The sequence below is a fragment of the Ursus americanus genome, chromosome 11 (assembly GCF_024610735.1).
Source record: "Ursus americanus isolate L20-20 chromosome 11, mUrsAme1.1.p, whole genome shotgun sequence".
Lineage (NCBI taxonomy): Eukaryota > Metazoa > Chordata > Mammalia > Carnivora > Ursidae > Ursus > Ursus americanus.
The window spans coordinates 74,469,955-74,497,370 of NC_142137.1; the positions used below are offsets into that span (position 1 = coordinate 74,469,955).

General features: G+C 42.2%; 1 protein-coding gene across 25 annotated transcripts in view; it reads left to right on the plus strand.

Moving 5' to 3' along the window:
* The window catches only part of AFDN (afadin, adherens junction formation factor), a 144,567-nt gene that overhangs the window by 43,443 nt on the left and 73,708 nt on the right, over positions 1 to 27,416 (plus strand). For 16 of the 25 annotated variants that reach the window (XM_087865656.1, XM_087865655.1, XM_087865658.1 and 13 more), the window contains exons 4-9: positions 1,207 to 1,370; positions 4,282 to 4,442; positions 8,541 to 8,698; positions 22,417 to 22,528; positions 23,664 to 23,831; positions 26,811 to 26,855. In XM_087865656.1, coding sequence (XP_087721782.1) covers positions 1,207 to 1,370; positions 4,282 to 4,442; positions 8,541 to 8,698; positions 22,417 to 22,528; positions 23,664 to 23,831; positions 26,811 to 26,855 — 808 coding nt within the window. The remainder of the gene's footprint in view (positions 1 to 1,206; positions 1,371 to 4,281; positions 4,443 to 8,540; positions 8,699 to 22,416; positions 22,529 to 23,663; positions 23,832 to 26,810; positions 26,856 to 27,416) is intronic. The other 9 variants (XM_087865663.1, XM_087865684.1, XM_087865676.1 and 6 more) reach the window with 3 other exon arrangements.

The following is a 27,416-nucleotide window of genomic DNA, read 5'->3' on the forward strand; positions in this document are numbered from 1 at the left end:
AAGAGTGTCATTGTTCACTTCTGGAAACAGAAAATTTTCACTTAATTTGTGTGATGTTGTTGTTCCATGTTGAAGAGTTTTAGATACACAAAATGTGTTCTTGGCCTTACTCATTACTTGTGCTTCTAGTGGCATTGTAGCAAATCCATATAAAGTAAGAAGGGACAGCTCTCTCTCTCTCTCTTTTTTTTGGGCCCATATTTTATTTCATTTCTGCATCGTGAATTTAGCTGATGTGCCTAGCTGTGGGCTAGAGATCCTCGTTCGTGTGGATTAGACCTCTTACTAGGGTCAGGACAGTGCTGACGTGGCTAGCAATGAAAATAGAAATACTAACTTAGATAAAACAGAAGGTAGTTTATTTCCCAATACAGTAACCATTCTTTCGTGTTTTTCTTGGTTCTTTACCAGTCAACCTATTAATTATACCCCCGCCCCAAAAAGTCTGTGTAGGCCATGTTGTAAATTAAGAATAAATAAGCAGATAAACAAGATCTGGAAAAGAAATAGGAGTTTTTGCAGAAACAGGACTTATAATTTTGCTTCCAAAAAACCATTTCTTACAGTATGCTTAACATTTCTTTGATGTTAGAGAAAACATATATAAAGTAGATAATGATTTAAACAGTTATTTCCTTTTTTTTTTCTTTTTAGATTTTATTTATTAAAGAGAGAGAGAGCAGGGGGAGGGAGAAGGACAAACAGACTCTGTACTAAGCATGGAGCCTGATAGGGGGCTCAGTCCCACAACCCCAAAACCATGACGCGAGCTGAAATCACGAGTTCCATGCTCAACCAACCAAGGCACCCAAGCGCCCCAGTTATTTCCATATTTTGATTAGCCTTTTTTAAAAGTAACTTTATGTAAATTATTTGGATTTTTATTTATGGAAAATCAGATTTCATAGTTTTCTTGCTGGGTTTGGTTTTCTGTTTGCTTGCTTGCTTGCGTATGAATTTTGAATCAAGGTAAAATACACACACGATGAAATGCCCAGATCTTGGATGTATAATTCATTAAGTTTTTCTAAATACACACCGGTAACCGTTAGCCGGTCAGGGCAAAGAACATTTCCATCCCCCGGACCTTCCCCTGTTGCAGTAGCTGGGTGTTGGCCGTAACGTGAGATGAAGTTAGCTCAGCCGTAGAGAGCTTGCTGTGATTCTGTGTAACAGCCACCATAGTGACGATGCTACTTTTATCAGAAGGCTCAAAGCAATGGACCTGAGAAGCAGGAGAAAGAAGGTGTTATCCAGAACTTCAAGAGAACCCTCTCAAAGAAAGAAAAGAAGGAGAAAAAGAAGAGAGAAAAAGAGGCAGTAAGGCAGGCGTCTGATAAGGATGATAGGCCTTTCCAAGGGGATGACATGTAAGTAATTCTGGACGTATCTCTATTTCCTTTTGCTCTGATAAGCTGAATGTTTTTAATGTAGTGGATCTCGTTACCTTGCCAGGTTAACTGTGAAGAGGATGAACATCCGTTAGGAAGTGAATTTCGGTACCCTCTGGCTCTTGTGTGTGGGGAAGGTGGAGGGTCTCAGCTAAGCAAGGTTTATGGCCGACCATACCGGTCTCATGGGTTTGCTAATCCCAAAGAAGCAGGCTGGTGAACAGGATTGTTTTATCTGAGTAGACCATTAATGTCAGTGGTTTCTTCACCTTTGTCTGGCCTTTCGTTTCTGGTGTTTTTGGTCCTTAAGGCAATAGTGCTTTCTTACAGACCTTAACTACACTGAATGCTCATCAGAGGTTGGCAGGAACAGCGAGAAGAGCCGCTAAGGTTCAGATGCACCATCTCGTTGACTCCAGCCCACCTGCTCCCATTCCTTACTGCGTCATCCCAGCCCCATGATAGTTGTACTTACCTCTAGAAAGGCTTTTGACTTCTGACCTCAGAGCTGATGGAATAAGGGAGATCAGTGCATTTCGATTGTAACAGAAAAGACATCAGAAGAAACTGACCTTTCCCCTTAGGTGGGAGATCTTGGCATAGTCCCGCCTGTTTTCCCATGAGTCATTCCGTTCATCAGGCCAGCAGCATGTTGTGCACTCCCTCCTAGGCCCCTCCTCGCCTTGCTGGTGACCGCAGCATGGTGTCTGCACTGTTCTTCTGTTGCTGAAGTAGCAGGCATTCGTGTTAGGAAGTCAGAGCATACAGATTTATCAGAAAGAGAGGAGGAGTCAGCTGTCATCACAGGAGCCCAGAGAGAGCCGTAGGTTGGTTTGTTTTTGTTTTTTTTAAGATTTTACTTACTTATTTGGCAGAGAGAGCGAGCAAGCTCCCAAGCAGGGGGAGCCCCAAGCAGAGGCAGAGGGAGAATCAGACTCCCCACTGAGCAGGGAGCCCGATGCGGGACTCAATCCCAGGACCCTGGGATCATGACCTGTGCTGAAGGCAGACGCTTAACTGATTGAGCCACCCAGGCATCACTATAGTTTGTTTTTGATACAAAAATATGTACTTCATATGTTTATGTAGAGTTTTTAAACAAATACAATCATAAGCTTTTAAAACTAGAGCTTTCCACATGACCTTTTCCCATTAGAATATATCATATAAATGCATATATATATATATATGTATATATATACACATACACACATACACATATATATATTCACAAGTGTATATTTTCACAAAAGTATGAAGTCGTCTAAATAATTATGTAGGAGTCTCTCATATAGTTTTTTCAGATCTTATTTCACTGGCCCCTTTTTGTGTGCCTGTAGGTACTTCACAGGTTTTTTGGTCCTATAAGTAATACTCCTGTGACCATCCTTGCTCTCCAACTCTGGGAGCACTCTGGAAGGACAGCTCAGGGGCAGCCCGAGGACGCGTACATTGCCAGACTGCCCCTGGATATGTCTTCTGGAGCCCACAAACCTTCTCACTTCCTCCTACTCTGAGAACTGTCATACACTCTCTCCTCCACAGTGTGTAATACCTCCAATAACTCGAATTTATCTTCCCATTAACAAGGTAGATGTCTTTTTACACATTCACTGACCATTTCTGTTCTGTTGTAGTGACTTCTTCAAGTCTTTCTTTATTGTTTGGTACAGTGTCCTGTATCTATTGAGGACAATTAACCGTTCCTTAGTTAATGATGTTCCACTGTGGAGTGGAATCGAGCCCATTTCAGATTGCATCAAAGTGGGTTTAGGTATTAATCCGTCAGGTAGTGATGTCTGTGTAATGAGCATAAACTCTTGAGTAAAGTATTACATAGTAAGGCTCTACTTAGCATAAACAGGAGACAGAATTTGTATAAATATATTGCTTATACATGAAAAAACCTAAGAAAAGGAGCATTTGAAACTTAGGCTATGGTTTGTCCTATTTATCAGGTTTATAGGGTGATATGTGGTCTGTTTTTAGAAAATTAGTTACTTAAAACAAGTTCAGTTGTTGAATTTGGTTGATTCAAAGCTTGATTTTGTGTTAGAAAGAGTGAGCAGGGGCGTGGGGGAAGGGCAGAGAGAGACTCTCAAGCAGACTCCCTCCTGAGTACTGGGCCTCACATGGGGCTCGATCTCGGGACCCTGAGATTAAGACCTGAGCCAAAACCAAGAGTCTAACGCTCAGCCCACTGAACCACCCAGGGGCCCCAGTGCTTGATCGGTTTTTAGTTAAATTATTTTTATGGTTAAGAATGAAGTCTTTAAAGTATATTTATCAAAATTTAGTCATCAGTCTTTCTTTAATATGCAGTCTTCAACTCCTCATTCTCTATAGTTGACTCCTTGTCAGAGGAACTGCTGGAGCATTTTCTTTTGAAAATTTAGCTTCAAGAAAGTGAATGTTGGTAAATCATTTAGTTCTTTAAAAATTATGCCATTTGAGTTCAAGATTTACTATAATTTTAAGAGAGATTTTTACTAAATAAAAGTATATTCGATCCTCTACTTCTTATGGTTGGAATGTTTTATCACTCATTTCGTCTATGTTAGGAAAACACTGGTGGAAATTCCTGACATGTATAATTTATACATTTTTCTTTTAGCCTGATTAGTGAACCCACAATAATTAAGTTACATAAACTCACCATGAGATTTCAATGATAAATTTCTATTTAATTTAGTGTGTTGCTTGTACCGAGAGGACCTTCGTTTTGTATCCGCAGCACTCGTCAGCACGTGGTCACTGGTCCACAGCACGCCGGTGCTCGGGACAGCACGAGCCCACGGACATCCGCCATGGGGATGTTTGTCTGATTATAGTGCAACTCCTTCTAATACAACACTTAGAAAATACTGTCGGTGCCTTTCTTTTTTTACAGTGAGAATTCCCGACTGGCTGCAGAGGTTTACAAAGACATGCCTGAAACTAGCTTTACCCGAACAATTTCGAATCCGGAGGTGGTCATGAAGCGTCGCCGGCAGCAGAAACTAGAGAGGAGGATGCAGGAGTTCCGGAGCTCGGATGGGCGGCCCGACTCAGGTACCCGTGGCCCGCGATCCCCATGCTGTGCCGCAAGCGGCGCCGTGTGCCCTGTGGGTCTGCTACAGGACCAGCTTTGCCTTAAGTACAGGAGTTCCGTTCACTAGGAGATATGTTTAGTTACGTATTTTTCCCCAGTGCGGCTCTTTTTTGTTTTTATTTTTGAATTCTGGAAAATATATATGAAAGAAGACAGAAAGATTCCCGTGTACTTATTATGCAGCTTCCATAATTAATAACTCGTGTCTCATCTCTGCTCCTGCCTCTGTTACTCCTGTTCCCAAACTGGACTAGTTTGAAGCAAATCCCAAATTACTCAGTATTCCCATGTCTTTGGAACTTAGACAGGGCACTGTTTCAGTGTAGCGTTCCCCACGGCTGCCAGCCTGATGGAAGCTGGCTCCATCCCGTGTTCACTGTGATCCTCAGCACCCTTCTAACTGAGTCTTAGTTACATGTTTTGTGGGAACTGTAGTGTCACTGATTCAGAAACAGTGAGGAGAGTGAGATTACGCATTAGTTCCATAAATAATGTTACAGATTACTTTGAGATCCAGCTGATAATCTGTTTATATATATCCTGTCTTGTTTGATGAAAGATTTGAAATAACTTAGAAATATATGCACTAAAGAAAAAAAAAGGAAGAGGAGGGAATGAAAATACAAAAACGAAGAAGAAAGGTAGTAAAATTTTTGAAAGAACAAGAGGAATGCTCAGAGATGCCTAACATATGCTGACCTACCGCTGGACAGACCTGGAGGGATTCTCATAGGAAGGAGTTTGACATGATCGAAATGATCATTTCCTCAGTGATTCCTTAAGGAATATTCAAGTATGCTCAGGGACGTGTGAGTCATGGTAAACATAGGCTAGCTGAGAGGATCCATTTTTGTAAGTAACTTAATAAAATATTTTTAGAAGAAATACGCTTTTAATGTGGATTAGAGTGTAACACTTATATGTATTGTTACAGGAAACTCTTTGCATGTCACTTCAGGCTGTGCCCACAGAGACCCATATTTATTGGGAAAATTTGGTGGAAAAATTGGATATGATATGTTAATAAGCTGCTGAACAGTTTTAAGGTGGGAGTTCAGAAAGGTTTTAATGTAGCCTAAGCTTCAGGTCTGGAGTGGTTTCCATGGGAGCAGAGTAGAGGATGGATCTGACGGAATTGAATTTGGAAGTGAGCACATGCTGCCTGCGTGAGGGATGGATCTCTGAGCGCAGTTGGCTGGTACGGACTGTAACACCCGTTTCCAGTCAGGTGGGTATTGATGGATGGCAGTGAGAGAATGTCTGGGAGTGGAAGCCAGGTTTCATGGAGCTGCTCCTGTGATCTGGGGGATGTTCTGACCTGGTAGTTCAGTGGCTTGAGACCAGGTTCTGGTTAGCAGTGTCAGATGGAAAGAGAGATTGGGAGTAATCTGTGGTTGCCAGCCAGCATCACTGGGCATGAGTGAGATCCTTTTTGGTAGAAAATATACAGGTAATGGAAGAATTTAAGGGAAGGCCACTGTTGAGAGGAGTAGGCAAAGACAAGAGGGGAAAAAACAAAACAAAACAAAAAAAAACCCCAAAGAATCAGGAGGAAAACTAGCAGAAGATCCAAGAAGTAGAGGTTAAAGGGATAGTTGGGAGAAGAAGGGACATTTTTCTATATAGACTTCCAGGAAACCCTAAAAAACTAAATATTGTTAGCAAAATAGCTGTTAATGGTTAATACTAAGGACATCAAATATATTAAGTTCAGCTATTTTGTTTGTCTTGAATAAATGACTTAGAAAATATATTTTCATAACCTGTTAATAGTTACTAGCTTAACTGTTTTGTTGGTAGAAAATGTGGGGGTCGTGGTCACATGTGGGTAAGGCTTCTGGGACGGACAGTTCAGTCTGTTATTTTCCTGTGTGGTTAGCCTGAGGATTGGTTCCCTGAGTTCTCAAGACCTGACTCACTACACAGCTGATCAGACTCCTAGCTTGTAAGAAGCTTAGACCCTGGACTTTGTAAAGCCTTTTAATGCTCTGGTATATTCACTCTGTGGTATCCTCAAAGTGTAGTTGGCCCCGAAATGCCCTGTATATCTCAGTTTGTTGATTCGTGGCACAGTTATGGCCGTGGATTTCTTGCTGGGACGTCGTTGGCAGCATCATGAGGCTTTTCTAGGAGTCTGTCCTCCTGCCTCAGCTTTCTCACGAGCTGTTTTGGGAGCGGCAGGGCACTGTGACAGGGGTCCCGTAGTTGGGGTCCTGGAGAACCGCAGGCCTTGGTGTGCTCCTCTTCAGAGCTGGGTGTAGCAGTCCTACTTAGTCTTAGAGCTGAAACATACATTTACACAAGGCAGTTTCAGTCCATAGTAGGGACTTTAAATGGTGCACTGCTCCCCTCTTCTTCCGTAGCGGATTCGGTGGTGTGCATCTCTACGATGAGGGTACCATGGTGTTAGGCTTATCAACTGTGAAAACCTTTTGAATTAGACTCCACGCTCATTATACTAAAACCAAGTCGAGTTTTAGATACTCTAAAACATTCGGATGGGTGCTGAAAGTCATTCCATCCAATAGCTAAGTTCATTTGGCTAGTGAATATGAATTTTATAGCTACCTCATCATGATGTATCCTTTAGAAGAAGTGCTGCTTAAAATTATGTTATCCATAGGAACCATACTGACTTTTTAAATGATTTTCTGGTAAACCCTGACCTTAAATTTTTTCACACCAAATAGTCTTTCATCCTCTATGATCTCTAACTTTGGGATTGCAAAGAACTTGTCTTGGCTTTTAGCAGATGCAGAATTTTTTAGAAAAATTAAATTTCTGATCATTTGCATTTTTTGGTAGTCATGTAGGTGAGGATACAAGTCCATCTCTTCAGCTTTCAAAACAGGTGTGGTCTGGTTTGCTCTTTGGTTGTCTCACTAAAGCACACAGAGTTGTTACCTTAGTCTACAAAATTTTTACTCATTCTCTTGTACATGTTTTTCTTATAAATTCAAATATGCACGTGGAAGTAGAGTGTGATTAAATCAGAAGGGACTGCGTTTTGGTGCAGTGGAATGTGTGTCCAGTACTGGCCTCCCTGCTGTGCTGTCATCGCCACCTGCAGCTGTTCTTTACCCAGAAGCTGGGGCCTCGTGGGGAAGCACGAGTGGCATTCTGCACACTCCTACATACACAGGCACAGGCTCACTCTTCCGTGCGTGCACACACACAGAGCCAAAGCCTCCCAGTGGCTACCGCTTCAACTAGAGTCAAGTCCAGACTCTCAGATCATGGTCTGGCCTTGGCCAGCGTGGTCGTGGGTGAGGAAGTCCTATGTGAGCTGGCCTCGGCCAGTCTCACTGCATTTCCCTCTTTTCACCTGGGGTTCATCTCGGGCTGGTGAGCCCAGCCAGACCCATGCCAGCTGTAGGCCTTAGCACCTCCAAGTCCCTCTGCCCAAGAAGCTCTTGAGGTGGCCATGAGGCTGCTGTGTGTCCCTCAGGGTTCGTGGCAGGTGCTCATCTTCATAGAAGCCTTTACAGTCCCAGGAAGCTCTTGGCCATTTTCTTTCTCACAGCTCTACTTGTGTTTGTCACAACATGTACCACTATCCTGTTTTCTTGTTGGTCGTCTCCTCCTGCGCCCCACAACTACACTGTAAGCTGTTGGCGGGCGAGGACACCGACCTGTTCATTGCTGTGTCCTCAGCATTGGAACACGGGGGGCCCCCAGTACGTGTGAGTTTATATGTGCTTAAACATGTTGACAGGCAGCACTATCAGAACACTCTGGAGTTTCTTTTCTCATCCTTTACCCATAGTGAAAATCATTTCATCATTATAAAAACTGTTAGGGCTTGAAGAGGGGACAGAAACAGTCTTTGTCATACAGAATTACTCACTATAGCCAAGTGTTGTTAAACCAACAAGTGACTGTAAATGTGTGTTTTCCAGGAGGACATGAATATGGAATTATTACACAGATTCCATCTTTGTACTCCTTCCTGCTGGAACTTAGGTGCCCTTTGTTTTGAAGTGATCATAAATGTTAGCTATTATTGTTATTGGAATAAAATAAAGTAGTGCTCAAAGATGTCAAAATGTTTTTTTCAGGTGGAACATTGAGAATTTATGCAGATAGTTTAAAACCAAATATTCCGTACAAGACAATCCTGCTGTCTACCACAGATCCTGCAGACTTCGCTGTGGCTGAAGCTTTAGAGAAATATGGCCTGGAGAAGGAAAATCCCAAGGATTACTGCATTGCCCGGGTAAGTAACTATCAAATCAGAACTTAGCAGTATTACACATGCTACAACTTCACATTTAAGTGGAAAGATAGTCTTTAAATGAAGTTAAATGTAGGCTAATTTTCTTCTTGTTTTGCATATGTAGGTAACTTAATATTTGTAAAGTGTTTTTCTAATGGTTTTACTAAGATACATGATGAAGAGTCAGCTTCTCAATAAAAACTCCAGTTTGCTGTTCTAACTAGCACTTGGTGTCTGCGCTCAGTCATCGTCTGTCATTTCTTACAGGTACAGACTGAGTATCTTTCGTCCAGTTCTCACAAGGTTTGGGAGCTCTTATTCCTCAGAACTGAGTGGGTCACATTAAGTAAAATCCAGCAGGTTTTCTCTTCTGAGACAGACTACTTGGACAACTCTTAACCCTAAAGTCAGTGACAAGTGTGTGGTGACTTCTTCATGACCAGGATTTCCCTGTCAGATCACACTGGCACTGGATTTCACCAGAGATGTCTTCCTTTCCTCATCTTAGCAGATGATTACTAAATCATAAAATAGTGGGGTTCCTCATTTCGGTTCCCCCCACACACACAGGATTATGGAGGAGTGGTTACAGTGTGGTAAAATGCACATGCTTACCCTCTGCAGCACCTCTGGGACTGGTGCGCCCCCACGAGGAACACCTTGGCACTGCAGAAGTCTCTGTGTGCCTCTGTGTAATTCATCCCTGACTTCCACAAAAATAAAAAAAGATTTATTCTCTAAAGGGCATCATTAAAAAATGAAAAGTCAAACCAAGTCACAGACTGGGAAAAAACATTCGCAATATATGTGACTTAATACATAGGACTTAAGCTGTATATCTCAACAGGGAAATTAAAAATGTTGGTTTTTTTTTTAAAGATTTTATTTATTTATTTGAGAGAGAGAGAGAAAGCATGAGCAGTGTGGAGGGGCAGAGGGAGAGGGAGAAGCAGACTTTCCGCTGAGCAGGGAGCCTGATGCAGGGCTCGATCCCAGGACCCCAGGATCATGATCTGAGCAGAAGTCGGATGCTTAACTGAGCCACCCAGGTGCCCCTCCTGCTGTGTCTTACAGAAGTTTTATCGTTTTAGTTTTGACACTTAGGTCTGTATGTTCCCTTTCAAGTTAACATTTGTTGTACGGTGTGAAATTCGGGTAGATGTTCATTTTTTTCCATGCAGGTATCCAGTTGGTCCAGCACCATTCATTAAGAAGGCTTTCTTTTCTCCTGCTGAGTGGTTTGACACCTGTGTTGAAAATCACTTGGCCACATCTGTATGTGGTTCAACCTCTGGGGTCTCTTTTGTTAATCTGGATGTCTTGTGTCTTTCTGTGAGCATCAGGCTGTATTGATCACTGTAGATTTATAATGAGTCTTAGAATTTTACTGGGTAAAGTAAGTCCTGATTTTGTTTTTGCTTTTAAAAATTGCTTCAGTTATTCTAGGTCATTTGTGTTTCTGAATAAACTTCACAATCAGCTTGTCTGTTTGTACGCAGAAGGTGCTGGAATTGTGACTGGGTGTGCATGGGTTCTGTAGATGAGTCAGAGAGATGTCCACCCCTGCAGTGTCCAGTCTGCCAGGCTGTGAATACAGGGAGCCTCTTTGTTGATGTGGTCTTTAAGCCCTAGCAGTATTTTGTAGTGTTCAGTGTAGAGGTCTTAGACCTCTTTTGTTAGTTGCAGATGGAATTAAATAAAAGGGCTTGTTGAGTTTTATGGCTTTTTTGTTGTTGTTGTTGAAAAGCTAAGAAGTTGTATTCGATTGGAAAAACTGTTTGGCAGTTGGGTAATTTTATGAATATAGCTCAGTTTTTAGCTGAAAATAAGAAAACCAATTTTTTTCTCATTAAAATCACAATAAAGAAAATAATCTGTATAAATGCACAAGAACAAAGAGAATGAAAGAAGAGATGACAAAAGAGCAGAGTTATGAATGAAATTCTGTAGAAGTAAATGACTGGTATCCCACTTGTTGGGCCCAAGGAAACCTGCAGAGAGAACCTAGCAGAAAGAAACTGGCCAAGTGTCCGCATCACAACCCCCAGCAGACTTGGGAATGAGGGGCTTTTTAGCACTTGCTGAATTAGCATTGAAGTTGGGCTAAAATGAAATTGGGTTGAAAGTTTTCATAGGAAGCTGTAGACCCCACCAGATTCCCTTCCCCATCCCCGCTGCTGTGTCCTCTCTCCATCTGAAGGCTGTGGTAGAGGTGACTGGGGAGGAGGCCTTGCATTTGGGGGTAACAGGCATAGCAGGGTATGGCAGGGGTATTTACGAAGATGGGAGGGTGGAGTGGAAGCTCTGCCCAGGGTACTGACAGCCAGAAGATTTAATGAGTTCTCCCAGAAGGCAGTCTCCAGCCAAGTGAGAGGGATCTGTATGGAAACTGACCTGTGGAAGTTCAGTCCAATAACCTCACTCAGCGGGCTCCCGACAGTAATCCTTGCCCTCAGTAATACGCTCAGCCCTCACCTTGAACTTGGTTGAGCCTCACTATTGAATGTGAACGGATGGCCAAGCTCCAACAGACATTTAAAACACTTTTAAAATGAAGGACAGACCAACACAAACAGGTAAAAGAACCTGGTCTTATTTCATGGATGAGACAAGGCAGAAAGCAGATGGAAATGTTCAAAAACTGAGAGACTCAGGGATAAGGAAGACTGTGCGTCTGTGGAATAAGACTGCAATGCTGTCGTGAGGACACTCAGAGAAGGAGACCTTGGAAATTTAAAATATAAGTAAATAAGGGATAGGAGAAAAATGCTAATAGAAGGACTGGAAGATAAAGTTCAGGATATGTGCCCAAGGTAGAACAGAAAGAGAAGAGATCAGAAAGTGAGGTCATCTTGTAGAATACGTAGCACTTAGCTGAAGGAGGGCCAGCGAGGGAGAGCAAGAGGACGTGGGGAGAGAGGTTACCAAGGACATGTGCCAGGATGTCTCCCAGAACTGAAGGGTTTGAGTTTCTAGCTCGAAAAGGGCCCACTGAATAATGGTACAGTTACTTCAAAAAAGAGCCAAACCAAGGTGTATTATTTTGAAATTATAGAAGACTAGAGAAAAGAGTATAATGATTCCAAAGAAAAAGATTCCGGTCCCATGTAAAGGGCCGGGGGGCAAGATTGGTGCCAGTCATTTCAGCATAACCGTGGAGTCTGGACTACATGACATGACACAGTGCTTTCTGATTCAGAGTGAAATGATTTCCAATCCAAACTGTCGAGTGCTAGATGAATGGAACAAAGACATTTCAAAACATTCAGGGCAAAGTTTACCACCCACTCAGCCTTTCTCAGGGAGGACGTCCTCCAGCAAAATGATGGAGTGGGCCAAGAAGTGGAACAGTACAGGCTCCCCGAACAGGATCTAGCACAGGAGGTCATCGCAAGGGTGATGAAGAAGGAGAGAGAGTCTGGAAGGTGTCTCTCTGTGCAGTCACCCTACATAGCACCCGCTGCCCAGTGGAGAGGGTGTTTGAGATTGAAAATAGTGTTTCTAGTGAGCTGATAAATGGTAGTTCTACTGTCTAAAACAGATGGCCGGTAAATTCCGGAGTGTGCTTCTGTGAGGGTCTCTCTTCAGTTCTGCGTGTTACAGCAATAAAGAAGCAACAAACGAAACACCCGTCGCTAAAGGAATGCTTGTGCCACTGGAGACCTGTCGCTATGAAACATCATGAATTAAATCTACACGAGTTGACTTGGGGATACATACATTTTATAAAATGGAACAACACAACTCTGCGTGTGTGCATCCATGACCGTGGAGAAAGACACCTAGGAAAACTACACAGCAGCTTACCAGTTACCTGCATGAAGGGAGGGAGGAGGAAAAGAAGACGGAAATATACGTGTGATTCAGATGAGAGCCCTTTTAAACGAGATGGATCGATGCATAAATATCATTACTGAAGGAGCGATTGTAAAAACAGTTATCTCACAGTGGGTTTTTTTTCTTACTTATGCTTTTCTATATTGCAGTTTTTTACAGTGAACCTGTATTATTTGGAACCAAAAAAAACCCAAAAAGAACCAAAACAAAACCCAAAGCTCATTTCTTTGTGAGGTAGGGAAAGGTGATCATGAGTGTTGTTTTTCGATATGCTCTTTCATTTCCTTTGGTCTCACTAGGAGAGAGTAAGAAATGGTATTGATAAATTAGAAGGGACAGTGATGCTTCCAGAAATAAAGGATACATTTTATACTGGATTTCTGGAGAATAGGGTTCATAGATAAAGAAACAGTGTCCTGAACTGAAATTCTACCCTACTTTGGGGAGGGGAGGGGATTTGTGGGGTGAGGAAGGGAGAGTAGGTAATCATGCATTCCCTCTGAAGGGGAAATACTTCAGATACGGGACATTCTGGTGCATTTTCCTCCTGGTGGTTAAGTATGAGGTAGAGGAAAACCCTGTTGTAGTAATGCTGGGTTTGGTGAGATTGTTGCTTTTCTGTTCAGGAGGAATACATAGCGAGCATTACTGTATATCCGGGAAGTATGCTAATGCCTCCGGAGTAATTGGGCCCATGGAGAAGGATGGATTTGGATACATGTTCCTTATGCTTTTGGTTAGTAATGGCTGTAGAAAGTGTGCCTGGTCAGAATAAAATCAGTCAATCAGTAGTGTGCCTAGGGTCTGCCGTGCTGAACAGAGACCTGGCCCTCTTCCAGCTGCGCCCCTGCTGGTCTGTGAGCACCCAGGGCAGGAACTTCGTTACCAGCGCCTAGCCTTGCGCCTGAGACTTGGGACTGCTGAGGTGTTTGCCAAGGGAATGTTTTTGTGTAAGTGCATGTAAATCTATTAAATAATACTTAATTCCACGTAAAGTTGCATTTGATACATTATGTGGTAATGAACTATCATTTTTTTCCCTTTCATAAATTTCTGCTGTACTTTTACTGATGAAATTCCAACATGAAAGGGTACCTTAATCGGGGTCATGAAGTTACAGAAACCTACTTTGGGCATGTAGTGGCAGGCCTTTTTGAGGTCATTTGATGTTTTCTTTTGAGGTCTCCTGCTTTGGGTTTGTTCTGTTCTGTTACGTCCTTACAGATTCCACTTCGCAGGCTTCCAGGAGTGCAGATCAGGAGCAGGACTTCATTATTGTTTTAGTCTTGAGTTAGGTATTCTTTGTTCTCTTGGTTTGCCGTCTTACCACTTATGTGATAGGTAGCACTTCCATATTCGTTCATTTGTTATTTTAGCTATTTAATTATTCAGTAAATATTTAAGTTCCTCTTACTTGTTAGATACTCTGTTGGGATACAACAAGCAAGAGCTGTTTCTAAAAGAACTTACACTAAATGGAGACAGAGAAGCCAGGAGTGAGAAATAAGAAACAAGGAGCACTGGAATGAGAGTGGTGGTCAGGGAAGGCTTCCTGGAGGAGCTGTGGTTGAGTTAGACATGGACTCTGGGAATTGAGCCTTTTAGGCTCAAGAGATCGTGACACGTGGAACTCCTGGCCTAATCTGAGAGCTCTGAGTAGTTGGGTGTGGCTGGGATCTACCAGGGTGCGTGACAAAGATTGGGACATAAGAGAGGAGTGAAGTCAGGTTCTGAACTATGTGTGTTCTTTCTTTTTTTTTTAAAAGATGTGTTTATTTATTTATTTATTCGACAGAGATAGAGACAGCCAGCGAGAGAGGGAACACAAGCAGGGGGAGTGGGAGAGGAAGAAGCAGGCTCACAGCAGAAGAGCCTGATGTGGGGCTCGATCCCACAACGCCGGGATCACGCCCTGAGCCGAAGGCAGACGCTTAACCGCTGTGCCACCCAGGCGCCCCGTGTGTGTTCTAAGCCCAAGATACTGAATTTAATACAAAACGGTATAAGGAAAGATTAATTACTTTAGCAAGACAGTGTGTTGTAATACATTTGTCTTTTTCAGGTAATTTGAAGCAGTATAGACAGAAGTTACAGGGTTCTGTAGAGAGAAGTTACAGGGTTCTGTAGAAGACTCTAATCCATTTGGTATATGAATATGATGATGTATTTGGACGGTAAGGTTTATTGAGATAACGTTATTGCGGTACCATAGGTTGAAAATAATGTTCAGATGCCAGTGGCTTGGCTGCTTCACCTGTTTTCTATAGTTGTGTGTTGGTTTGCGTTAATACTAAATTAGAATGATGGTTGAGTAATATTCCATTGTATATATGGACCACATCTTCTTAATCCAGTCATCTGTTGAAGGGCATCTCAGCTCCTTCCACGATTTAGCTATTGTGGACAATGCTGCTATGAACATTGGGGTGCATATGGCCCTTCTCTTCACTACGTCTGTATCTTTGGGGTACGATTTCTCAACATTTGCTGCAACATGGACAGCACTGGAGGAGATAATGCTAAGCGAAATAAGTCAAGCAGAGAAAGACAATTATCATATGGTTTCACTCATTTATGGAACATAAGAAGTAGGAAGATTAGTAGGAGAAGAAAGGGAAGAAGAAAGGGGGGGTAAACAGAAGGGGGAATGAACCATGAGAGACTATGGACTCTGGGAAACAAACTGAGGGCTTCAGAGGGGAGGGGGATGGGGAATGGGATAGGCCGGTGATGGGTATTAAGGAGGGCACGTATTGCATGGTGCACTGGGTGTTATACGCAAGTAATGAATCATGGAACATTACACCAAAAAAAAAAATAAATAAAACGAAACAAAACAAAATACTAAATTAGAATGAAGGAGGGGCAAAAATCCAGCAGATGCATGAGATTATTGGGCTACTGTCACCTAGACTTTTCATCTGTATTACTGAGGTCTTTCTCAAATGATTAAGAAAACTGTTTGGCTACCATAAAAACATAAAAATTAATACAGCATTTTGATTTTTAAGAGTGTCATGAATGCAGTCTTTTAAAACAGATGCTTAAAAACATTTGTTGAATGAATAGTCCTGTGGTATAGCTAAATGATCTGATTAAAATTTAATCATAAAGACAGATTATCTCCAAGAAGAAGAATGCTGTGCTGTTTTGTTAGGTTCTCCTGAGAGATCTCACATTAGATGAAACTACTTTATTTTTTATTTTTTATTATAATGATTTTTTTATTATGTTAGTTATAAAAACAATTATTTGTTGATGTGAAGGTGGGTTAGGGACCAGAGACTGAGCAGTAGTGGAGTGATCTTTCCTTAAGAAATTACTTAAATTTGACCATTACATACCATCCTTCCCTATAAGAGTTTGATAAAAAACAAAAAAAAATTACTCCACTAGTTCTTTTTGGGGACCAGAGAGGCAGGTAGATAAAAACAGCCCAATCACCTGGCTAAGCTTGTCATTGGAAGCTGTTGTCCTTCACTTTCATTGATAGTTGGAGAATTGTTTGTAGTGTTTGATCAGTTTAATTCTACCGTGACTTTTATTTATTTTTTTATTTATTTATTTTTTTAAATGATTTTTTATTATATTATGTTAGTCACCATACAGTACATCCCCGGTTTCCGATGTAAGGCTCGATGATTCATTAGTTGTGTATAACACCCAGTGCACCATGCAATACGTGCCCTCCTTACTACCCATCACCGGTCTATCCCATTCCCCCACCCCCCTCCCCTCTGAAGTCCTCAGTTTGTTTCTCATAGTCCATAGTCTCTCATGTTTCATTCCCCCTTCTGATTATCCCCCCTTTCTTTATCCCTTTCTTCCCCTACCGATCATCCTAGTTCTTATGTTCCATAGATGAGAGAAATCATATGATAGTTGTCTTTCTCTGCTTGACTTATTTCACTTAGCATTATCTCCTCCAGTGCTGTCCATGTTGTAGCAAATGTTGAGAACTCATTCTTTCTGATAGCTGAGTAATATTCCATTGTATATATGGACCACAACTTCTTAATCCAGTCATCTGTTGAAGGGCATCTCGGCTCCTTCCACAATTTAGCTATTGTGGACATTGCTGCTATGAACATTGGGGTGCATATGGCCCTTCTCTTCACTACGTCTGTATCTTTGGGGTAAATACCCAGTAGTGCAATGGCTGGATCATAGGGTAGCTCAATTTTTAACTTTTTAAGGGACCTCCACACTGTTTTCCAGAGTGGCTGTACCAACTTGCATTCCCACCAACAATGTAGGAGGGATCCCCTTTCTCCACATCCTCTCCAACAATTGTTGTTTCTTGCCTTGTCTATTTTTGCCATTCTAACTGGCGTAAGGTGGTATCTCGGTGTGGTTTTGATTTGAATTTCCTTGATGGCTAATGATTTTGAACATTTTTTCATGTGTCTGTTAGCCATTTGTATGTCTTCATTGGAAAAGTGTCTGTTCATATCTTCTGCCCATTTTTTGATTTGTTTATTTGTTTCTCGTGTATTGAGTTTGAGAAGTTCTTTGTAGATCTTGGATACCAGTCCTTTATCTGTAGTGTCATTTGCAAATATCTTCTCCCATTCCGTGGGCTGCCTCTTAGTTTTTCTGACTGTTTCCTTGGCTGTGCAGAAACTTTTAATCTTGATGAAGTCCCATAAATTCATTTTATCTTTTGTTTCTCTTGCCTTTGGGGATGTGTCATGAAAAAGGTTGCTTTGGCCGATGTCGTAGAGGTTGTTGCCTATGTTCTCCTCTAGAATTTTGATGGATTCCTGTCTCACATCGAGGTCTTTCATCCATTTGGAGTTTATTTTTGTGTATGGTGTGAGATAGTAGTCAAGTTTCATTCTCTTGCATGTAGCTGTCCAATTTTCCCAGCACCATTTATTGAAGAGACTGTCTTTTTCCCACCGGATGTTTTTTCCTGCTTTATCAAATATTAGTTGCCCAAAGAGCCGAGGGTCCATTTCTGGGCTCTCTATTCTGTTCCATTGGTCTATGTGTCTGTTTTTGTGCCAGTACCATGCTGTCTTTGTGATCACAGCTTTGTAGTACAGCTCGAAATCCGGCATTGTGATGCCCCCAGCTTTGTTTTTCCTTTTCAACAGTTCCTTGGAGATTCGGGGCCTTTTCTGTTTCCATACAAATTTATGGACTGTTTGTTCCAGTTCTTTAAAAAATGTCCTTGGTATTTTGATCGGGATAGCATTGAAAGTGTAGATTGCTCTGGGTAGCATGGACATTTTAACTATGTTAATTCTTCCGATCCATGAGCATGGAATATCTTTCCATCTTTTTATGTCTTCCTCAATGTCTTTTAAGAGTGATTTATGGTTTCTAGAATATAGGTCCTTTACGTCTCTGGTTAAGTTAATTCCAAGGTAACGTATGGTTTTTGGTGCTATTGTAAATGGGATGGATTCCCTAATTTCTCTTTCTTCGGTCTCGTTATTCGTGTACAGAAATGCAACTGATTTCTGAGCATTTATTTTGTATCCTGCCACGTTACTGAATTGCTCTATAACTTCTAATAGTTTGGGAGTGGCTTCTTTTGGGTTTTCCATATAGAGTATCATGTCATCTGCAAAGAGAGACATTTTGACTTCTTCTTTGCCAATTTGAATACCTTTGATCCCTTTTTGTCGTCTGATTGCTGTTGCAAGGACTTCTAGTACTATGTTGAATAATAGTGGCGAGAGTGGGCATCCTTGTCGAGTTCCTGATCTTAAGGGAAAGGCTTCCAGCTTTTCCCCATTGAGAATAATATTTGCAGTAGGCTTTTCATAGATGGCTTTTATGAGATTGAGAAATGTACCTTCTATTCCTACACTCTGAAGGGTTTTAATCAGGAAAGGATGCTGTATTTTGTCAAATGCTTTTTCGGCATCGATTGAGAGGATCATATGGTTCCTGAGTCTTTTCTTGTTGATATGATGTATCACGCTGATTGATTTGCGAATATTGAACCACGCTTGCATCCCAGGTATGAATCCCACTTGATCGTGATGGATAATCCTTTTAATGTACTGTTGGATTCTATTAGCAAGTATCTTGTTGAGGATTTTGGCGTCCATATTCATTAGGGAAATCGGTCTGTAATTCTCCTTTTTGAGGGGGTCTTTGCCTGGTTTGGGGATCAAGGTAATATTGGCCTCATAGAATGAGTTTGGTAGCTTTCCTTCTGTTTCTATTTTTTGAAATAGCTTTAGGAGAATAGGTATTATTTCTTCTTTGAATGTTTGGTAGAATTCCCCAGGAAAACCATCCGGGCCTGGAGTTTTGTTATTTGGAAGGTTGTTTATCACTAACTCAATTTCTTCATAATTAATTGGCCTGTTTAAGGAATCAATTTCTTCCGGTTTCAATCTTGGTAGTTTATAGGTTTCCAGGAAGGATTCCATCTCTTCCAGATTGCTTAGTTTATTGGCATATAGCTGTTGATAAAAATTTCTAATAATCCTTCCAATTTCAATGGTGCTCGTCGTGACCTCTCCTTTTTCATTCATAATTTTAATAATCTGGGTCCTTTCTCTTTTCTTTTGGATAAGTCTTGCCAGTGGTCTGTCAATTTTATTGATTCTCTCAAAGAACCAGCTTCTAGTCCTGTTGATCTGCTCTACTGTACTTCTGGTTTCTGCTTGATTGATTTCAGCTCTAATTTTGGTCAACTGCTTCCTCGTGCGTGGATTAGGCCTGTCCCTCTGTTGCTGTTCCAGCTTCTTGAGGTGAGAATATAAAAACTGCATTTTAGATTTTTCTATTCTTTTGAGTGAGGCTTGGATGGCTATGTATTTCCCCCTTAGGACTGCCTTTGCAGTATCCCATAGGTTTTGGACTGTTGTATTTTCATTCTCATTGGTCTCCATAAATTGTTTAATTTGATTTTTGATTTCCTGGTTTATCGAGTCATTCCTGAGCAGGATGGTTCTTAGTCTCCAAGTGTTTGAGTTTCTTCCAAATTTTTCCTTGTGGTTGAGTTCCAATTTCAGAGCGTTGTGGTCTGAGAATATGCAGGGGATAATTTCAATCTTTTGGTATCGGTTGAGACCTGTTTTGTGTCCCAGAACATGGTCTATTCTTGAGAATGTTCCATGGGCATTAGAATAGAATGAGTATTCTTTGGTTCTGGGGTGTAGTGTTCTATATATATCTATGAGGTCCAACTCGTCGAGTATGGCATTCAAAGCCTTTGATTCTTTGCTTAGTTTTTGCCAGGGTGTTCTGTCTATTTCTGATAGTGGAGTGTTGAGGTCCCCTACTATTAATGTATTTTTATTTATATGTCTCTTTATTCTGGTTAAGAGTTGGCTTGTGTATCTTGCTGCTCCCCTGTTGGGGGCATATATATTTATAATTGTCATATCCACTTGTTGAATACTTCCCTTAAGAATAATATAGTGCCCTTCTGCATCTCTAACTATAGTCTGTAGTTTAAAATCCAATTTATCTGATATGAGAATTGCTACCCCAGCTTTCTTTTGAGGTCCATTTGCGTGAAAGATGGTACTCCATCCCCTTACTCTCAGTCTGAATGCATCTTTGGGTTTGAAATGAGTCTCTTGTAGACAGCAAATGGATGGGTCATTTCTTTTTATCCAATCTGCAACCCTGTGGCGTTTTATGGGATGGTTCAAACCATTTACATTAAGACTGATTACTGAGAGATATGATTTTAATGTTGCCATGTTGCCAGTAAAGTCTTTGTATTGGCTGTGACTTTCTGTTCTGTATCACTCTTGGGGCCTTTTTACTTTTATAGAACCCCCCGTAATATCTCCTGTAGGGCTGGTTTCGTGGTTACAAAATTGGTTAGTGACTGGCGATTCTGAAATGTCTTTATTTCTCCATCAATTCTGAATGACAGCCTTGCTGGATAAAGGATCCTTGGCTGCATGTTTTTCTCTGAAAGAGCTTTAAATATGCTCCCCCAACCCTTTCTCTCATTCCAGGTCAGTGTAGACAGGTCTGACGTAATTCTGATGCTTTTGCCTTGGTACGTGAGAAATTTCTTTGCCCTGGCCGCTTTCAATACTGTATCCTTGCTTCTAATATTTGCGAAATGCACTATGACGTGACGTGGCGTAGGTTTGTCATGGTTGAGCTTGGGAGGGGTCCTCTCTGCCTCTTGGACACGAATGTTTGTTTCCCTTGCTAGATTAGGGAAGTTTTCAGCTACAATTTGTTCAAATATCTCTTCTAGACCTCTGTTTTTCTCCACCCCCTCGGGGATGCCGATGATTCTAACATTTGATCGTTTCATTGAGTCAGTAATCTCCCGTAACCTACATTCGTGGGCGTGGATTTTTTTAAGACCATCTTCTATTTTCATTTTTTCCTCTATTAACCCATCCTCCAATTCACTAACCTGTTCCTCTGCTTCTGCGACCCTGGCCGTCAGAGCCTCTAGTTTTGCCTGCATTTGGCTCATAGAATTTTTAATTTCTGTCAGATTCGCTCTCATTTCTGTCCTTAGGGATTCTATATTCTCAGTAACCTTTTCGTTAATAGTTTTTTCAATTCTACTCATCATTTTGACCATCGTTACTCTGAATTCCATTTCTGATAATTTGGTTACATCCATATCCATTATTTCTGTGGCAGAGGCCACAGAATCACTGTCTTTTCTTTGCTGGGGGGGGCTTCTCCTTCTTGTCATTCTGATGAAGAGAGGTTGCGGGGTTGTCCAGAGCCCAAATTATTGACTGGGTCCCAGGCCGTGCCCCTTGTTTTATAGGGATCTTAGGGATGTGGGCTTCTTCTTTAAAGATTTTATTTATTTATTTATGTGGCAGCCAACCAGCGAGAGAGGGAACAGAAGCAGGGGAGTGGGAGAGGAAGAAGCAGGCTCCCAGCGGAGGAGCCCGATGAGGGACTCCTTTCCGGAAAGCCGGGATCACGCCCTAAGCCGAAGGCAGGCGCTCAGTGACTGCGCCACCCAGGCACCTGGGTTGTGGGCTTCTTGATTTTTCAGCCTGCCTTCTGTGTTCTGGGGGAGGGGCCTGCCGCGCCGATATTCAGGCAGCCATGTTTGGGTAGAGTCTCGGCGTCCCCTGCGAGGGGGGATGGGGATGGGCACTCCCTGAGCCGGTATTTCCAGGCTTTTGTTCTCTGGCGGCTTTCCCTGGCGGTTTGCTGTGCCTCTTCTGAGAGTCAGAGCAGCAGCGGCCAAATTTCAGCCTCTGTCACAGAACAGAGGGATTGCGGCCCGTTCTCTACTAATGTTCTGGCCACTTTAACTCTGTTTCTGTTGGTGCTGCTCAACCCAGCAGCGTCCGGGATGTCTGCCCCACACCCGGCGTCCCAGCCCTCACTTCCAGGGCTGGCGCGTCTCTGTCCTTTGTGTTTCTAATGCCGCCAGCCACCAGCCGCCCCGCGCGCGCTCCCGGATCTCCCGGTCTCAGTCTGGATCCAGTGAGCACACTGGGATTCCGGTGTTCCGCGAGATGCCTGGTGGCGCGCGTACCCGGCTCACAGTCTCAGTCTGCTGTTTTGCGGGTGCCGTCCGCGAGCCCCGCCCACTCTCCCGTGCAAGTGGCTACCGCTTCCCGGCGCCCGAACACGGCGGCTCCCTCCCCCTTCCGTTTATCTTCCGATATCTGTGCACAGTTTCATGGCTCCCCGCTTCGTACCTCAATACTCAGCGCTGGAGATGTTCATTTGTAGAGATCCAGATGCATCATCCTGCGTCTCAGGCTGGTTCCGTGGTTGTTTAGGCTGGTCTGGTACCTATCCAGCTCGACTCGGAGGACCGGCTGAAAAAGGGGTCCCCTACTCCTCCGCCATCTTAACTCCTCCCCCCCCCGTGACTTTTATTTATAGTAAATTCTGGTTTGTAAATCGTGGTAATTTACTTTTTAGGGATAACACAGTCAACTATTTTTCCCTTTCAGGTTATGCTTCCTCCTGGAGCCCAGCATTCTGACGAAAAAGGTGCTAAAGAAATTATCCTTGATGATGATGAGTGTCCTTTACAAATCTTCAGGGAATGGCCAAGTGACAAAGGTAAAGGGTAGTTGTATTTGTTTAAGAATTACTTATACATTAAATTTCTGCCCAATTTGTTTAACTGTGAGGATGCAGGGGAGCGTGTGTGGCAGTATTTTTTTTTTTTTTTTTTTTTGGTGGCTGTTCGCTGTATAGTTTTGTAGCTTCTTCCTAGACTCACCGGAGGCTTCCTGTATGGTACCCTTGTCCTGAGGGCCACACTCAACTTGTGTGAGTTTGGGGTGTAGACTTGGAATAGGCTGTCCCGGTGTAGGAGAACCTTGTCTGGAGGGAATGGGGCGGGAGTCCAGCACTGTGTTGGCCAGTGCAAGAGCACCGTTCTCTGTCAGCAGTGGGGTCCTCTCCACGTGGGGCGCTTATGACGGGGACAGTGACCTGCAGCCTTAGAGATTGTCCAGGAGTTTAGTCATTTCAAATGAGAAATCCAGACTGTTCACTATTCAGACAGTTTCCCCTCATTATTTCAGAGCAGTGAAGGTTGAAAGCTATGTTTTTGAGGAAATCCAGTTTTCTTGCTTTCAGCTTCACACTGTAAGCCGGCTGTCCTGGAGCAGAGGCCTTAGCGTAATGAAGACATACAAATTGCCCGTTCGTCCTATCAGTAATGTAGACTGATAGTTTAAGTTAAAGTACACTTGCTTAGTCTACCTCTTTCTAGACAGTTTAAAAGTTGAATCATAATTATAAAGTCAAATTGCTTTGAATTCTGAGTTAATTCAATTGAATTAAATAAAAATCAGATCAACTAAAAATATGTTTGTATATATGTATTTGTGTATGCATGTGGTGTGTGTGTGTGAATGTGTTTATTGATCATGGTGTTATTTACCAATATGAACATTCATTTGTTCTTAAACTGATGTATGTTGTTTTCAAGCATGTAATGTGCTTGGGTAGTTATTAATTTAAAATAATCTTTGGAAATTGCTAGTAGAATTTTTCAAAACACAAGTGATTATTATTTCCTCTGCTGAGTAAAAGTATAAATTGGGTAAGCCTTCGCTCAGTCACTCCTTGGGAGATGTTTAATTATATTTTCTTGGTAAATCTGAGAAGAGTTGACAGTGAGTCATTTGGCCACATATGCTGTGGTTTGAGTCTGCTTGATGATTGACAACGTGTACTGTTGTAGGGGTTTTAGTCTTTCAGTTGAAGAGGAGACCACCAGACTATGTCCCAAAGAAAACTAAGAAACACGTCGATGGGAAGCTGGTGAAGGGCAAGGAGAGAGCAGAGGGGTCGGGCTATGGCTCCGCACTTCCGCCCGAAAAGCTGCCCTATCTAGTAGAGTTGAGCCCAGGTGAGAAATCCTTTCAGTTTACATTATTTTAGCTTCAAATGTTTATACTTTCAATGAATTTTATTTAAGTATCTTTTCTGTTGGCTGACAACCTTTTTTAGACCATTTATTTTTTTAAAAGTTATTCTTATAAGATGACATTAAAAAAAACCCAGAACCTTAAGGTCACAGGATATGTATATTTATGCATAAAAAAAGAGTCCACATGGACAAAAATGAATATTGAAAAACAAAATTTAAAGTAGTGAATATGGTGAGAGTTTAAGGAGAAGTTTTTAAATGATCTACTTTTAAAATTTTTTTTTCTAAAATAACCTTATGAAATACTTAACCTAAAAATGACAAACTGAAATGTACTCTTAGGGCAAATTTAGTAGAAGGAAGTGTGTGTATATTTACCAAACTATTGTTTAATGTACGAACACTGTTTGAAAACAGTATCTTTAAATTTAGCAGTACATCTAAGAAATCCATCTGTAAGAGAAAGGGATCTGTTTGGTTTTAAAATAATAATTGACCAAGTTTATTTTCATGTTTGGCCTCTAAATATTTCTTTTTAGAGCTCTCTTAATTAAGATAAAGCTGTTGTTCGAAGATAGCCATGAGGTAGAGAAACACGTTGACATTCCTCCAGAAGTGTTTCTGCACATGTCCCAGTGTAGCGTATGGATGTGACGTGTATATATGGATGTGACATTTTATCGTTCAGCTAAGCGACATCATCTTTGTTCATTTGGTTCAAATAGTAGTGTGTAACCTGTGTTATGAAATGCTGTGAAGAACAGAGAATTGAGCTCTCCCACCCAGAACTGCTTCTATTTTTTATTTTTTAAAGATTTATTTATTTTGGGCGTTGATGAGAGAAAGAGAGAGTGGGGGGGGAGGGGTGGAGGGAGAGAATCCCAAGCAGACTCCCGCTGAGCATGGAGCCTGGTATGGGGCTCGATCCCGGGACCCTGAGATCGTGACCTGAGCCGCAATCATGAGTGAGATGGCCAACTGACTGAGCCACCCAGGCGCCCCCAGAACTGCTTTTAGATAAAGCTCAATTAGTAAGTACAGAAAAAGCTGGAAGCCAAAATAGCTTTGTAGATAGATCACCTGGGGTTGCTTGGACAGGAATTATGTCTTTTTCTTCTTTGATTCATGAGCATTTATTTTTGTTTACAAGATTATAGCTATTGAGTAGATGGGGTACGTGTGGTCCTGCAGTCTTACGGCCCACGTAGGATCCGTTTATACAGGAAGAATGGTATTGGTTTGACTGGTGTTCTGTAATTTATCATCAGTGACCATATGCTGTAGTAGTTTTTATACTTAATTATGTTTGAGGAGTTTTTTAAATTGATTAGCTGTTTGTGAGGAGTATGTTAGTGTTGCTTTGTCCCTCGGTTCTCCGGCTGAAAAAAATTCATTTAAACTTCCTCACTGTGGTTTGGAGACATGTCCCAGTATTGCTGTGCGCCGGTCATCTGTGGCAGTAACAGCAACTGAGGGCCAACCGTTCGTGTTGGAACTTACCTGTTTCTAGGATCTTTGGGCATTGGGTCTGCTTTTTAAAATTTTGCATTACATGTAGAAACTAATGATTTCTCTAAAGCTAAATTTTTGAGGATTTGGGAAATTAGTCTAGAGAGAATTGATAAATAGCAGCTGACATAGAATAATTTTCAAATGAATAATGGAAAGGTGTTTGGATGGGCACAGAGACAGGATGAGAATTCATTCCTTCATCTATCTGACAAGTATTTATCGATACTTATTATGTGTCACACCCTCCCCGTCCTGGGCCTTGGAGATGGACCATCGACAAAACAGATTAAACCCGCTGACCCTGGCAACTTCCATTCTAATGAGAATTGCTGTTTTGACTGCTTATTTCATATTTTTAGTTTCCCAGCTAAAAAAATATCTAGACGTTTTTGTAGGCGCAGGAAGATAATAGGCCGTAGATAAAAGTTAATTCTCCAGTACTTTTCACCAAATACCGGGTTAATGCTCCTAACACATCTCCTCCCTTCGTGGCAGTCTGCTGCCCTTACTCAGCACTCGCTGTGCAGCCGCTTCAGGGAAAGCAGTGAGGACACAACTGAAGAGGGCCGTTCCTGCCTTCACGTGACTCCTGTGCAGCACAGTGTGTGCCGAGTCCCAGGGACTGCCTGCACCTGGCGTCCCTCCCGAGCACTTTGGGCTGCCTGCCGATAGGCCTGCTTGTGGTTCCGCAGGTGTCTGTCCTTCACCTCGGCTCCCCCTGGCTCCGGGGTGAGCAGTTGGTGGTGGGCCTGGAGGCTGGGCCGGGGTCTTTCTCACACTAAGGCCGTGTTCTGTTTACTAGGTCATGCTGCCTTTTTCAGTTTTCATTATTATTTGTTGAGCACAGTCAGCATGCTGAATGAAATTGATTTCTTCATTTATAAGAAAGTAATACTGGTAAATGTTGACTTGTCACGAACAGATAAGTGCTGTCCTTCCACTGGACATATTACCAACCTAGCAAGTATCCTCAAGGTTGGGCTGAGGTGCAGGAGTTGTAGATGGGAGGTTTTTGAGATGTGGGTATATGCTTATACTGTCTTTACTGTCTTTTGGAGAGGTGGGGAGTAAAAAGTCATTTTATTCTTCGGTTTAGATTTGAATGTGTTCTTTTAACAGAAGGAATCAGCCGAGTTGGGTGGTAGTCTTCGATATGATTAACTAACTGTTGCTCTCCTGCTGCTTGGTGACTCACCTGTTGTCTTGGTGTTTTCCTTAACAGTGTGCATTGGTTTCTAACACACACACTGCCTGGAGTGCTGTTGTCTTGTCCTCACAGCTCCGAAAGCTATGGGTGAAACGTGCTTTTCATCCTTTGAAAGGTGTCCCACTGCAGCTCACCCTCTCCTGTCTCTCTCCTCCTTCCCTCTTCCGCGTGTTCTGCATGGCCTCTGTCCTGCCGATGCTGCCTTCACCTGGGTCCCGTGCATGTGTTTCTAATCCCAGGGAGAAGGAATCACTTTGCCTACTACAACTATCACGCTTACGAAGGTAATGCTATGCTTCATACTACTTGTTAACTAGAGCACTAACAGAACTTCTTGGGCAAAATACTGTTAACTGGCCAGACATTTTATGTATTAGTTTTTTAATTGATACAAACAACTTTATTCTAAGAAATTCAATGTACTGTCACTTTGTACTTGTCTAGTAAGCATTTCATATACAGCATTTGCTTCATTTCACAGAAGTGGATTTTACAAAAATGTCCAGTTCCTTTATTCAGGCTAAGTCTAGAGTGAGAAATTGGACTGAAGAAGGACAGGAGCTGTGTTCCTATCCTTCCCATTCTCCCTCCAAAAACAGTTTAAGAAGAGGGGAGAAGCTGGGGGAGGAAGGGGTGGGGTGGGGGAAAGAGTGAGGGTGGTGGGTAAGAATGCACCCAGGATCCCAGGACCCAGAGGCGGGTGGGAGGCACTCCTCGGTTACACATTCGGGCTGTAAGTGCTGGTGGGGAAGAGGTATCCTAATCAGTGGCGTGTGTCTGACAGTATTTGGAGGGTGAGAGGAAGACTCAACCATATACTTGGCGTTCACTCATATTTACCATCC